Source organism: Amphiprion ocellaris, chromosome 2 (assembly GCF_022539595.1).
Source record: "Amphiprion ocellaris isolate individual 3 ecotype Okinawa chromosome 2, ASM2253959v1, whole genome shotgun sequence".
Lineage (NCBI taxonomy): Eukaryota > Metazoa > Chordata > Actinopteri > Pomacentridae > Amphiprion > Amphiprion ocellaris.
This window is the reverse complement of record NC_072767.1, coordinates 35,701,737-35,717,347: the sequence shown is the minus strand read 5'-3', so window position 1 is coordinate 35,717,347 and position 15,611 is coordinate 35,701,737. Positions and strand designations below refer to the sequence as shown.

Genomic DNA, 15,611 nt, shown 5'->3' with positions numbered 1-15,611 from the left:
CCTCAGTAGTGAAACTCCAGCTTAATTCCTGACTCTCTCTACTGCTACTCTTAAATAAAGACACTTAAAAAATAATCTTGATGTCTTTGGGCTTTTGGTCAAACAAAACAAGCCATGATGGAATGTAACTAAATACATTTGCTCACATACACAAATACTTGAGTATTTCCATTTTATGCTACTTTATACTTCGTCTACAACAATTCAGAGGCACATATTGTACTTTTTACTCCACTACACTTATTTGATAACTTTGTTTAGTTTAATAAAATATATTTTTTTAAGTGATGGGAATAGAAACTTTAAAAATGATGAAAATGACAGAAAATATCTGTTAAAGAACAGTGTAAAAGAGCAATCTACTATTTGTAAAAAATATATCTAAATTTTTGACATGGGCATTATTTACAGTTTACTGTTTTTTAAATTTTAATTGACATATTTTTTCTGTCAAAAAACAGTAAATATTTGAAAAACAAGAACATTTCTGCTAATTTAAACACAGCAAAATATAGGGTTCTTTAATGGCCAAATGTTGTATGAGAACAAATTGCCACTTGTTAAAATTAGATTTTGATGTATATTAGGATTTACAGATTTGGCCTGTTTTAACAGTTAACATGTAAATTTATACTTTTCCTCTGTGATTTTACCAATTACTGTAATAATAATTGTTAGCCATAACAATAGTTAGCATTAGAAGCAATAGTTAGAATAATGGTATAATTATTATTAATGCCAGATTGTATCCTATCTTTGTCTTGGATTTAATCATTTATCAATTCATTAAATGGATGTAAAAAAACAACACAAAAAAAACAACAAAAGTTTCTAGCTACATACACACTAACCAGCAACAAGACAACCAGTAGGTGAAGTGAATAAGACTGCTCATCTTGTTAGAGTGCAATGTTCTGGTGAGAAACCTCAAGTCTTGACATTCCTGCAGATGTTACTTTCACATGTACCACCACCTAAACATTGCTGCAGATTAAACATACATCCCGATGAAGGCAACAACCTCTCCCAGCAGGACAATTAGCTCTACCACAGCGCAACAACTGCCCAAGAACACACCAAAGAGCTCAAGGTGTTGATCTGGCCTCCACACTCTTTAGATCCCAATGTGATCAACTATCTTTAGGATGTTGTGGAGCAAACCAGATCCACAGAGACCCTGCCTTTCACCAGGGTCTACATATTATTAGACAGGTGGTTGTAACGTTGCAGCTGAGCGGTGTATATTTCAGCCGTTACCCTTCTCTTTCCATGGTAACATAACAGTAAGGATGACTCTCTCCCAGTTAAGCCAGTGAACTGGGACTGAATGGCATTAATTTTGTGACTCTCACCTTACTGTGACATGTGAAAATGACCCAACCTTCAGTGACAGAATGTGTCAACAGGTGAGTCACTCTCCCTGCAGGAGGGTCTACACCTTTCTTTATAAGAATTTCGGATTTGCCAGAAGGGAGTGGACTTGCATTTACTTGTCTAATCGAACAATACATTCTGTAAACATGGCACAACTGACTGGTTAAGTGGGTTTTCTGCAGATGGTGTAAAAGGTGAACTCTGAGTGGATTCTGTTCCATAATTTAGAGAAGCCTGAACAAGTCTTGAATCCCAACAGGTGTATTGGATAAATCTTTCCAATACCAATAGAAACAAACACAGAAATGGGATTATAAATCATCCTCTAGTAAGACCTCACTGCACACACTACAAAATGTCATTGTGATTATTTTACTGGGAAGCAGAGATCTGGTCAGTTTTTAGTCATGCTAGTGGCATTCTCAGGATGAATTTGAATGACTTTGATGAGCTCCTGATTTTCCCTTTAGCGGCACCATCAGGATGACATTTGTATTGTTGAGTGAAATGTTTCAGCATGTATTTGATGGAATGTCCTTAAATTTGGTAGGCTTTTATGTTCCCCAGTGGATGAATTCTGAACTTGAATGTGAAAATCACATTTTTGAAATCTTAATAACATGTTCGTGTGGTGTTTTGCATATGCTGGAAGACACATCATGAGCAAATTAATCACTCAATGTCGCAGCTGAAAAACGGATTCAAATGTTATACACAACGATGCTAAGAAACCTTTCCTGTCAACCTGCAGGGTGGGGTTTTCTCCACCATTTTTCTTCTTCAGAATGGTTTTCTTGTTTCAGCGTGTCAGGCTGAATTATTCCAATATTCCAGTATTGCCACTGAGTAGCTGTACAGTGTTTGAGCAGAGCTATGGGTAAACTGGTGGTGGGTGGAAAGAGTCAAGGACTTTATAGATCTGCATTTTTTAGAGGACAGTGTATACTTGCATTTAAACCATTTTAAGGCAGAAAGGAATTGTTTTCATAGGAAAAAACACCGTCTAAATAAGTGATTTGGATACACACAGCTGATTTTTTTAGGAATTTTAATAAATGTTTTTCATCCAGTGCTGCTATCAGGTCCAGCTCTCAGTTTAACTTACGCTTTCGTTTATGGACAAAAACCTGCAATCAGCAAATGTTAGCATCCAGTTAAGTTCTGCTTTAAGTGGATAGTAAAGATGGAAACAGTCCCACGTTGAAGACTTTATGATGAGAATTGGCGTCATCAAGGTGGTTGTACGGTACAGTGCAATGAAAATTTCACACCACATTCATGAAACTCAGTCTTTAGTTGATGTAAAGCCTCAGTGTTTTTAAGCACTTCTGCTTTACTAGATGCCAGATATACACTACCAATCAAAAGTCTGTGTCCAAACTTTTGATTGGTAATGTATCAGAGTTTTCACATAAAGAATTCCCATTCATGATTACAACTAAGAAGTTGACATGAATGCTGCTTACAAGTCAGAAATTTGTGATTGATACACTGACATGACATGAATACGGCAATAGTAGCTGCCAACAAGACTTTTAGCTTGGGTTCTAATCAAGAATAAAGTGAGGTGGGATTTAATTTAATGTTTTGAGTTGAAAGGTTGCTACAATAAAAAAAAAATAAAACAAGAGAAAATGCTGTGACATCAGTGACAAAAACATCGACTTGGTGTGTTGCAAAACTGAATGCTTCAAATGAAAAGGTAAATACATGAACAATGACAGTGACGCAACTTAAGGCTGAACCAGATGACACACCGCTATCTGGCACACCTTTCAAAACATCTCTTTTGGCAGGGACTAAAAGCATAAAAGTAAATAATAGATATACATTTTTCAAGCCTATCAGATACTCACAAAACTTTAATTTTACTTTAAAATTAAATCAGACTCCTGAAGCCTCCGTAAGTTGTGGTTGATTTTTAGAATCACTTTAATGAACACTGTGGCGTTTGGCTAATGTTGATTACATTTGAATTGCGTTACAAGGTAATGTTTTTACAACCATTATGGACAGAGGAAATGATTAGTGTTAAAAAACTTTTGCTGAGTACATGCTCAGAACAGCCACAACATTAAAACCACTGACTGGTGAAGTTAATAACAGTGATTATCTCACCAAAACTTAAAAAACTGTTTCTGCTCGACCATCTTGGATTTGCCTTTTTTTAATCAGAAATTTTAGATATTTATAAAAGGTATTCGTGAGGTTTTAGCCTGATACATAAAATATTCAATAAATCTTGCACATCTGCTAATCATTTTAAGAAACAGAACAAAAATAACACAGGAGGCTTATTGGAAGGCAGTGACACAATGTGTGCTGTTTATTACTGAATCTGTGACTCACTGTGCAACAGTATAATGTCATATATTAAATGCTTTACACCTTTTAAAAAAATGTGCATGAGAACTATGCAATGCTCCGTCAGTATGAGCTCTTCTTCTAACTCAACCGTTAAAGCTTATAGAAGCAATAAGCCAGCATTGCCGCACGCCAATCCATATTAAATTTATTCCTTTATCGAGGTTTTCTGCATGCATTTTGGGTGTGTTGTGTTAAGGACATCCGGACGCACACACAAATGAAGACTTGCAACACTGGTTACTACACACTCGCTCACACACACACACAGACACACACATATAAATGTAGACATTTTGCTGAAGGTGTTGAGAGGTTTCTGACATGTGCTCTGAAGCATCAGGCCTTCAGACCCTCAGGGATTGCTGTGACTGACATTTTCCCAAACAGGTGGAACAAACAGAGTCACAAGACACTTTGAGGGAAAAAAAGAACACCCACTTGCTCATTTCACTACAGAGAATGTGAAGGACAATTGAACGACAGGACAATGATGGCAGTGATTCCTGCCCTGCGTCCCATCAGAGCAGGAGGTCTGTGACTGAGGGCAGCAGCTCGGCCAACTCCGACTCCACGTTGGGCGTCTGAGCGACAGGGTTGCCACGGAGATCAAGGCGCTTCAGCTTGGGGCAGGAGGCCAGAGGCTGAAGATCTGCCAGCGTAGAGATTTCTGTGCTTGGGGTTAATGAAAAAGCCTTTCCTGTGTGTGGCTGGTGACTAACATCAGCGGCAACGAATAACAGGATATGTGACGCACGTATTCCCAACACTGGTGTAAAAGTAAGAGCCGTATGCGAAATATGACACCGGGATATGAATTTGGTCTTCTAAATATAAAATGCGGAGCCATCAAACTAATTCCAACTGTCATTATGATAACTAAACAACTCACCTGCAAGCTTCATTAATTCTTCTCAAATGTACGAGGGGAGGCGAAGCATGAAGGGGAAGGAGTCTGTGGCGATGATGTGTTGTTAAGTGTCTCTTTCCTTCTTAATGATGCTGTTTGCTCTGTGAAATTGCAGTGCTGTGTTTATTTACTCATCGCTTGAGTTTCAGGTAAAATAAATTATTCATACACTGAGCTGAAGAGTCTCGTTACCACTGCAATTGTCTAAATGCTGTAAACACCGTCCTTGTGTGCGGCAGGTCTTTTTGCACCACACACCGTCAGCTGCTGGCACTTTATACCACTCCGGGTTGCTGTGCCGAGTTGAGCTACTCATGAGCTGATTTGCACATTTCTTGAGTCACGAGAACACTGTGAGAGGAGCACAGAGATCACGATATGAACTGATCCCCATGCCACCGGCACTGCATGCTAAACAAAGAACCAGGACAGGATGTTTCGACAACAGAATAAATCTCTAAATTAAGGATACTGTTATTCTTCAACAGGACTTCTTCCAGTTTGGGAAGGTGGTACACTCCCTCCAGGTTTTCTATTGAGTTGTTATCTGCTTCCAAGACCTGCAAGTGTGAAGAAGACATTTCATTGCAGGGGGAAAAAAAGTCAATCAATATGTGTCTTTCCTACTCTATGAATTGAGGCACAGACAACAGAAGACTGTCCATGCAGGAGAGATAACTGGATTTGAACTGCAGCTTTATCACCTCCAGGCACTGCAACATAGCAAACTGAGGAGGCAGCTGCTGCAGCTGATTAGAGGACAGGTTGATATGGGTAACCAATAACAGCTGGTCCAGGTGGCATAAAGTGGTCAGGTTCTGTCGGAAAGAAAAGGAAGAAAATTGTTTTTCAGCACTTCCCTAATCAGCAAACAAAGCTTTCAGACAAATCAAATCTGATTTGTTGTTCTAATTCTGACCTTGTCAGAAATACTGAAGACGCGCACTTCAGCGTACTCCATTTTCAGGATGGTGTTTTCAATCATAAACTTGCTGCACAAGTCACTGTAATATGCAGAGCGCATGGCATCCACTTCCTGGTGGAGAAAGTGAGGGCATTCAGTCAGTGTTCTCTGCCTGCACTGTGTAGAAATACATTCATATCGGTGCCATAAACTCTACTGTATATAAACTGTACTCACTTTGAGTGTTTGGAAATGAGCAAGTGTCTCCTTTTCATACCCCAGAGGGTCTAGTGCCCTCATCAGGAGGATGATGGTCAGCAAGCACCCTGTTGAGGCAAAAAGAGCCGTTGGTGGTTACATGAGAACATCATGACCAGCAGCAGGAAACATCAATACCATATGTCTCTACTGATCTGTTCACAAATGACATTAACTTGTATCTTTTGTGATCCAATCACAAGTGGACAAGTACGTCAGTCAAAGGTGGAAGAAGTACTCTGAACTTCTATGTAAGCAAAAATACCAATACCACAGTTTAGAAACACTCTGTTACAGGCAAAAGTCATGCATTTACATTTATACTTCAGTGAAAGTAAAAACATATTTGCATAAAAATATGCTTAAAGTACCAAAATGGCAGAACAGCATATTTCAAAATAAAGTATATTATAGAAATATATTTTACCTTACACGTTAAAGCTGGTGAAGGTGATTTAAGTTCTTTATAAATTTTACCGACTGAGTAGCCTATGAATTTCCTCTTAAGGATTAAAAAAAAGATTTATCTTTATCTATAATATTCCATAAAAAATTACATGTTTATTACAGTTTGTATTATTACGCTTAAGTTATCAAATGAATGTAGTGGAGTAAAAAGTACAATATGTTCTTCTGAATTGTAGGAAAAGCACAAAGTAACAGAAAATGGAAATTCTCAAATAACATGCTTATGTTTAGTCCACTGCTAGTTTTGTAGGTGAAGGTAATTTAACTGCTATTGTTTATCTGCTGGTTAATATATGAAGTTCACCTCAAGAATCAATTAACTTTTATCTGAATTTACAATACTACATGATAATTTATTTGTTGATTATACTTCCTATTGTTAAATTAAATCTGCAATGTAATGGAATTTATCAAATACATGTTGGTAAGTATAAAGTACAATATTTGTCTCTGAATTGCAGTCAAATAGAAATATAAAGTGGTAAAAATGGAAATATTCCAGTAAAGCACAAGTAACTCAAAATTGTACTTAAACACAGTACTTGAGTGAATGTACTTAGGTAAACACCATCACAAATGTCAGCTCACACCTGGTGTTCGAGTGCATCTCACATATTTCTCATACTTGAGACATTTCATGTTGCAAAGACCAAATCAAAACAATAATGATTGCATCTACTCCTTGCTGGGTTCTAGGCAAAGCAAACTGCACAAGATGTTCAATGCACCTGTAATATATCTCTATGGGCTTTTGGAAATGTTCAGACGTTGTAAACAAAGTCTGCTTACAAGGTTTGAGAATGAGTACGTCCTTCTGCTTGCAAAGAGGACATCAGCTGAATAGGCAGTCCTTCAAAGTGGGCCGGGACTCTTTTACTTTCAGACTGCTAAAAGAAAATGTGGCCATATGTGGCACAGACTACCTTCGAAGGTTGTCTAAGTGATCACGCCTCTATTTAAAGCCATCATGTCACCTAAAATGTTTGTAATGGCAGGTGTGAACAGGGTCTATGTGAATTTGCTGATAAGATCCTGTACTATAATGAATTTAAAAGCACTTACATTTATTGAGTGGCTCCAGTTCTTGTAGCTGGTTGACTGATTGTAGCTCCGACTGTAAAACTGAGGTTTTCTCCACTGACAGCTCACTCCTACAGAGAAAGAGCACACTAACTCACTTCTTATTCCTGAAAAACAAAAACTCAACAATGTGCTCTGCCAACGTGTCAGAACAGTACCTGAAAAGTTCCTGATCGGTGGCAGAGTCCCGACACCAGCTCTCAGTTCGACCTTTAAGAGTCAAAAGTTCACAATGTAACGCAGCTTGAGGAAATAAACATTCAGTATTCATAATACAGCCCCTAATAGAGCATGACGTGAAGATATTTATCACCTGTGTACAGAGCACAGTCCCTGTGAGTGTGTTTTTCCGTCCAGTGCACAGTCAGATTGTGCTCATTGGAGATGTCGTTAATTGTTCCAGGAGGGAGATCGCAGATCTGAGCTGCCGTCAAGGTTAGAAAGGGACCAAACTTGAATTATTTATTCAAGTGAAAGGGAAGTGTTTGAGCAGAAATTAGCCATCTTTATAGAAACCTGCTCAGGCCCACAGCATGAGTGTGCATATTAACTTCATGGCTCATTTCCAGAACCAATAAAGTAGAGATGGGCAGTATGACTGAAACATAACATCCTAATTTAGACAAGTTAGGTTTTAATGAATTTAGATTTGGAAGAACCAATCATGCATTTATTCACTGAACATTAAGAATGTTTAATTGTGTTTTAGACAACATCATCAGATGTCAAAAGGAGAGAAAATGCCTAAAAGAATTAATCAAGTTTAAGGCAGACTGCACATTTTCTGAGTGACTGCATATGTTTATCCAAATGTTGTGAAAGCTCAGGAAAGGTGGATTGTTAGTTGGAAATGCTTTTTTTAAAAAGACAAAATCATTAGTGTTTTCTCTACATGTTGGAGCTTGCAACCTTTTGCAAGCTCCGACACAAAGCAGCACTCTTGGAGCTGTGGAGGAATCACAACCCTTCTTAAGGACACCTCAGGACAATGGATTTTTCCGAAAAACAGCTACTTCAGCTCCCTGACCAAACTTGGTGTCCTGTGTCACTGTGTCCTAACAAGGTGAAACAAGACAGCCTAAACACACTTGTCTGGGAGAGCTAATAACATTTCTCTGCAGTAAACTGATAAAAGTTTCATGATGAAACACTTTTCTCTTCCTCTTCATGCACATACCGCAGCATCTTATCAGCATGTGGTATGTGAAGAATGACACCAACAGAATGTTAAGGCGGTATTCTGTTCAATCAGCAGTACATGGCGACAGTCACGATTAATCTCTGCGGGGGGAACCTGCTAGTTTTGAGTCATAAAGGAAAAGGATACCCAGACAGGGCTGTGTTTGAAGCGAGGGTGGACACTCCTCCATTCCACTCTCTGGGGCTGACCGTCGAGGACCAGCAGCAGGCCGACCGACTGCGCCTGACAGAACGAGGGCAGGGAGACAGCTTGTAAAGTCGACACAGGTTTTTCTTTTTCTTTTAACAACTGGTTACACACATTTTCCAAAACTGAATTTGCTTTTTTAAAAATCCGTCACGCAGTCAGCACAGCAGCAGTTATGACTGTTTTCTGATTCACATCAAAACTCAAAATTCAAAGCCCCTTTTGCAAAAGATTTACTCCTACCTTAAAAACAGAAAAAATCCACATTTATAACCTAACACATCATGAAATGGGCACAAATTCTGCTGCATCAACCAGCATTTCATATCTGTGGTGCAGTAAATGCAGCAAATGAACAAAATGACACTGTGATAATTAAAGAAGACAACTAATTCAAACACAACAAGAATAGAAGTTGTAATGCTACTAGTTATTAGCATTTCTTGTGTTCTGATTAATTTCTTTTGCTTGCTGGGAGCCATTAAAAGAGCAGATCCTGAGATGATTCGTGTTGCATTAAAGCATTTTGTTTCTGAGATTAACTGCTAAGCTTTGTCAAGCTGTAGAAAATTAGTGTGACCAATTATTTTCCCTTAAAAAAAAAAAAGAGTAAAACATATGAAAGCTTTATTTTAATAAGGATAAGTAAAGATACTGACATTGACAGGCCTGGAGAAAGCAACAGCCACTCTCTCCTCATCCCGACTGACATACACACAGCTTATCATCTCTTCACGCTCCGCTGTTAAAAAGACAAAAAACTTGGACTCGTGTTTGACAAGTGACAGAGCAGAGCAAACATATGCACGCACATAAATAGTGGAAGGCACCTTCATACATATTTCAACACATGGACACAATTACAGACAGACGTACCTCTGCCTAATAACCAGCGATAGTAGAACCAAGCGCTCTGGTCGTTGGGATCAGTGAAGAAAGCATTTTGTACAAGCTCATATTCTGAAAGAAATGAATGCAGTTCGACACTAAGTGTGCTGAATTACACATCAGACATCACTTGCAGAGTGCAACTATTTCTAGCGATTGCGAAGACTGAGACTGCCCCCTATCTGTTGCCACCGCCGACTACAGCTGCTGAGTTTACCTTTGAGTAGCTGCTCTTCACAGACACGATGGGAGTGGGTTTGAGGAGATGGCGGAGGGGAAGTCTGGGGAGGCTCACGGCAGGGTGAGGGTGGCTCAGGTGACTCTGGGTGGAGCAGAGGCAGTAGGGTGCTGCGGTAGTGCCAGCTGGAGTAGTTGGAAAAGTTGGAGCCAATAAGGCGATCAGTAAACGCCAACTCCTGATCCACAGGCACACCAGAAATCTTTACAACCATCCGGCGATAATCCCAGCAATGGACTGGTCAAGATGGGAGAAAATGCCATGAGAAATGTAAGAAACCAGAGCAGGGACATAGTGTGTAGGGATAGACCAATTATCGACTTGGCCAATTATCGAGGCTGATATTCGGAATTTTTCCAATTATCGGTACTTTTTTTGACTGATTATTGATAAATTAAATGCGCAACTTCAGGTCTGATGCAACCTCCTTTCTCTGTCTGTAGTCACTCTGTGGTTCCAGAAATGTCTCTTAAGCAGAGACTGCAAAAACTGAACAAGAAACACAAGCTACTGGAAGTTAGCTTTTCTCACAATGGCTAAGGCTATGCTAATGGCTAAATTAAAAGGCTGCAACAAATGACCCTGAAACTCAGCCTGGAAGACAACAGTGTCTTAAGATATGGACATCAGTGGCCGCTTAAAGTGACAGACCAGTGAAAGATTAAGAATATAGAGAAGAACAGTGTATGGAACTGCAGGAGACAAACTGATCAATCTCAGTCTATCCCACATAAACAGAGGAGTGTCCAAATTTAATCACTCCTATTTCTGTTTTACATAATCAATTATAGTCGCCCTAATTAATGAAGAAGCCTAATTATAAATAATAGGTTCTCTACCATCACATGCTACTAAAATATTACATTTAATGTATATCGGTTCCAAATATCGGCTATCGGCTTTTCTTCGTTTCCAATAATCAGCATTGGTATTGGTCCTGAAAAACCCATAATAGTCGATCCCTAATATGGGGTGCAGATAAATTATAAAAACTGCAGAATTATTCACGTTTCTGACACCTGAATGTTTCCATTTTCTACTCACAGTTGCGGTCGTCCAAGCTCAAGCAGCGGTCGCACAGGCTGAGCTCTCTGGCCCAGTCCGGTCGAGGCAAGCGGGCTGAGACCCAACCTCGGTGGTGCCAGCTGCCGTAAGACTTTGGGTTCACCTTCAGGCAAGACTCCAGAAACAACAGCTCGGCCTCGTAAATCTTTTGCACTTCATCCTCGTCTCTGGAGCAAACATTAAGAAGCAAAACCATCACTCTTCTTTCCCATCTCACATTGTTTGTCATTCAAAAAAGGGGGCTCCACTGTACATCTATGAGGGGAATATAACTACAAATGCTCTCACTTCACAGTCTCCAGGTGCATGAGGATTTCTCTTCTGTAGTTCCAGAGGGTTGCAAAGTCAGGATTGGAGGACAGGAGCTGCTGGGTCAGCTGGAGAGCTTCGTCATCCCAAACACCCTCACTCCTCTGTTGTAGAAGTACAAAGACACAAGGGTTAGGGAAATACACAAAGTGACAGGCAGCCAAACAGAACATGAGAATGACATTACAGATACAGTACAACAAACATTTGCAATTGTTAAAAACACACAGTTGAGCCAGTAAAACTAAACAAGCATTGAGCATGATGTTTAAATGCTATATATTATTCATCATCTAGCTTAAAGATGGCAGTTTAAAGGTTGAGGCTAATGTTTTGTGCATTTTTATGATGATAAACAAAACCCTTCAAAAGACCAAAACCAACAGTGTGTTAATCCAAGGGCTGAACAATTTTGGGAAAATATTTAATTGTGACTATCCTGACAGATACTGTGAATTATGTTGCAACATAATTTCTTAAAGTCAAGCTTCAGCTCAATATTCACTGTGACTGAAAACGTGATGAAGCATGACCACACGGGACACATTCCATTTACTCAGCAGTTTAAACTCTGAGTCAGACACTCTGGGTGACGGAAATTCTGAATTGCAGCTTTTGCGATTTGCTAATTGCATGACTTTCAGCAATTAATTCTTCAGCATTAGTTAGGGCCACCTGTGGTGTTTTTAAACTCCTCCACACCATCTGTGGCACTAAGTCTTGTTTTTCTTTTCAAATTTAATCAAAAAATAGAACAGAATGTCCTGAAACAGCTGTATTTTCTAGCAAATTCTGCTCAGACAAAAAGAAATCGTGCATTAGTATCAGCTGCAGATTAGTGTAATGCATATTTGTACACATTTGACTTCAAAAAAACTAGAGTATCAATGTGTACTGTAATAAAAGAACACGTCACCCAGTTCAACAGTGTAATGGTGATTTGTATCAGCTTTTGGCTACACAGGTATAAGAAGAATTAACTACTGGATTTGCTCTTTACATTGAATTTGGTAAAAACATATAATGCAATACAGTTTTTCAAAGGACCTTAGAAAAACAGGCATCGCGTGCAGCAACATATATCTTCAACTTCTTCTCACGCTCCTTCCTTTTCTCCTCTTCCTGCTGGGCTGTAGTCTTAATCTTCACTCGACCATGCTGTCAAAAGCATTAAAAAGGTAAGGTAAGGTAGGTACAATATCCTCTGCTGCCCAAAAGTCAGTGTACATAAGTGATGCAAGTGCAAAGAGAACGTGTGTACATTTCAAGTTAAAATGAGTAAATAATAAATCTCTTACCATCTTTTCTTATTTTGAAGGAGGCTTCTTCAAATACCTGTTTGTTTTGGCACATGGGGGGAGGTGACAGATGTTAGGTCTGAGGAACGTTTACATGGCTCACAAGCACAGACAGCTGACAGACTGACACAAACGTTGTGGTAAGTTAACGTTATTACCGCTCACTGTAGAAATATACAGTCCTGAGAAACGCTAAAACAGCTGAATACAAACAGCCCAGAGTCTGACGGTAGCTCGAAATGAACTGAGTCTCAGGTTAGCTTGCTAATTAGCTCCGTTGTCAGTAAACAGCACAGGGCTGGGCTCATTCAGTTCACTGAAAGCAGCTCAGATTTACAGAAACCGCCGGCAGAAGACGTATTTTCATGACGGCTGCGCACTAAAGCCGCATTATTTATAATATAAAACACGCACCTGCTTTATTTGATGGCTTGGCTGCTGTTTTTCAGAATGCAGTTTGATTTGTCATGTCACTATCAGGGTTTCTAACAACTACAAATTTTCACTTCCGTCTCGTGGAATTGACGTCACTGAGAGTATTTTCAGTGTCGCGGTGGTTTGATGCTCTCTAGTGGTATAATCTGCAAACAGCAAGAAAGAAACGATAAACTGAGCAGAGAGGAAGTGTTTGGTGAGAAATGAAGGGTTGAATTGAGATTTGTTAGTGTTATGTAGTCTTAAATAACACTAAAACCTCTTGACTCAGTATTTACACTCATTACATTAATTTTGTAAGACCAATAATAAGCAATAATGCTTTTTACTGGAGGGCACTTTGACACAAAGGCAGTTGTTTTAAACGTGCTACATTAAAAAACAAAACAAAAACAAAACATCTTGCCTTAAACTTAGTGTATTGCATGCTAAGAATTCTGACTTATTTGCATGAATATGTTTTTATCATTTGTCAGATTTGACATTTGTTTTTTGAAAAGCACTTTGTAAATTTGTTTTTGAGTAGTGGTGTACAAATGTGAATCACAATCAAAATAGTTTTTTATTTTTTGACAAGCAGGATTTTAAATATTGAATTTGATGGGAGATTAATGGACTACAGTAAAGATTTTTTTAAGAAGGTTTAAAAGATTTAAAAGTCTTCACTATTCTTCTTGTTATTGTTGATGATAACAACAATAATAATAGAATAAGATACAATAATACACTGAATTATTCTATATCATTCTAAACAGTTGAGAAACGGGAAAATGATCTTTAGTCCACTTGTAGGTTTATTTTACACTACACAGAGAGCAGGCAGAAACAACTAACTGATGTCACAGACTGCATTCATCTATATTTAATTCTTTTCCATGCCCAAGGTTTATCACAGGCCCACCACTTACGTTTTCTCCCCTTATATTTCTGTTTACATCAAAGCCTCATACAACCCCTGTTTAGTGCATCTTGTTCCCTGAACATTGTGGCTTTGCACAATGGAGTTTACAAAACAGTCTAATTAAAGTTGTTTTGGACATTTCACCCATAGACCTTCTTCAGATGTTCAGATTTTCAACCTTCTGATTATTCCCCGTCCTTACATTTAGCTTATATGATTGTATATGTCTCTATGCACATCAAACATATATAAACACATGTTCAGGTATAGAAACATACCAGTCATTGCACTGGTCCAACTAAAGCATTTACATGAACTTACAGGCTGAGTATAATCAACTGTATTTTCAATAGTAGTCTGTTGCCTCATTTTTTATTAGCTTCAGTGAATAAATAAGTTCCATTCTTGCAGTAATACCACAACTGTAGATATTATTGAATTTAAGCAGCAAAACTGAAAAATCCCTGTACTAATCCTCTTTATTCACCAGAAGAAAAAAAAATTCTCTTGAGGAAACCTGCCTACATCTGGGCTTTTACTGAGACTAAAATATATCTACGGTCCTGCAGGATTCCTCCTTAAGACGACCGCTTTGTTCCCTGTGATTTCACTGCAGAGGCTGTGAATGTGTGCACAACACTCCAGTCAAAGTGTTTAGGTTAGGAAAACTGCGTGTGATCACAATGACATGTCAGAAAATAGAAATAATTTATGAAGTTGCTGCTGCTCTACCAGCTGCGTGTGCACAGCTCCTCCTTCTGTCTGCACACAGTATGAATGTCGCTGCTGTGTGATGCTATAAAGTCAAAGATAAGAAGGTGACATTCTGCATTTGGTAGTTCAGTACACAGCAGAGTCTGAAAAGTTCCAAGAGTTATGTAAGAATGTGAAAGTGCTTGAAATAAATGTATAAATAAAACCAATCAAGTGTAGAATAAATAATAAACAAGCAAATATTAATATCAAGTAAACCAGTATCTGTATAACAACTAAATGAAGCAAACAAAAGAAGCTAAAACCAGCAGAGAGCATTTAAACAAGAAATAAAAGCTGATCAATAAATCAAGTAAAATGTCTAATAAAGTTTTGTTGTTTTTTTTTCAAAAGAAGAGATTTTAAAGGAACCTGCTAATGCTGCTAACTTGATTATTATTCTTCCTCAGCTTTGGGGCTCTTATATCAATGTGCTTCAGAAGTCCATAATCAGTCTTGTGCACTAAAAAAACATATACCGTTACCTTTTTTTTAAAGCTAAGCAGAACATTTCTATCCACAATATCGTGAGTGTGGGGAATCTTTAACTTAAAACGTGAACAGCAAATAGAAAGGTCACTGAAACTATTCACAGCTGTTTGTGGATTATTGCTGCATTATGTATGGAAACCAGCACTGATATCAAGTTTGTCAGATTCAAATTTTGATTTCCATACACAGCAAGTGGGGAAAAAAAGCTTTAATGTATTGTGGAGTTAAACTCGTTCCAAATGAGACCATTTTTGAGGAGATGAACATGTTCTTTGACCTGCACTTGGAAACAGGTGATATATATACAGATTTGTAAAAGGAGGAGATTATTGCCACTGACAGAATGTTTCAGAGAGACAGCATGAATCTGTCTTCTTAACTTTAGGGCTTCTGACAAATGACAGACACAGGTCACATGAAAGGAAAAAAGATTTGTTATCTAAAAATAATTCACTTACATTTAAGACAAAAGTGACGACTTCTCACA

The 15,611-nt window shown here is 38.4% G+C and overlaps 1 protein-coding gene across 1 annotated transcript; it reads right to left on the bottom strand.

Moving 5' to 3' along the window:
* Positions 1 to 3,677: 3,677 nt before the first annotated feature.
* rabggta (Rab geranylgeranyltransferase subunit alpha) lies at positions 3,678 to 13,074 on the bottom strand. The gene is made up of 17 exons (XM_023271827.3): positions 12,958 to 13,074; positions 12,544 to 12,580; positions 12,293 to 12,403; positions 11,225 to 11,349; positions 10,916 to 11,103; positions 9,851 to 10,108; positions 9,622 to 9,705; positions 9,405 to 9,487; positions 8,686 to 8,781; positions 7,672 to 7,777; positions 7,517 to 7,568; positions 7,341 to 7,429; positions 5,790 to 5,878; positions 5,568 to 5,684; positions 5,353 to 5,466; positions 5,121 to 5,208; positions 3,678 to 4,408 (listed from the first exon to the last, which is right to left on the bottom strand). The coding sequence occupies exons 2-17, from the start codon at positions 12,544 to 12,546 to the stop codon at positions 4,260 to 4,262; spliced, it is 1,752 nt and encodes a 583-aa protein (XP_023127595.1). The 5' UTR covers positions 12,547 to 12,580; positions 12,958 to 13,074; the 3' UTR covers positions 3,678 to 4,259.
* Between the last annotated feature and the right edge of the window lie 2,537 nt (positions 13,075 to 15,611).

Bases quoted from the DNA above. Each gene is read 5' to 3' on its own strand.
- rabggta (XM_023271827.3), bottom strand. The intron at 5,879-7,340 runs GTAAGTGCTTTT...TTGCCTCAACAG, and splicing joins ACTGGAGCCACTCAATAAAT to GGTGCTTGCTGACCATCATC. The intron at 4,409-5,120 runs GTATCCTTAATT...CCCCAAGCACAG, and splicing joins AGTCCTGTTGAAGAATAACA to AAATCTCTACGCTGGCAGAT.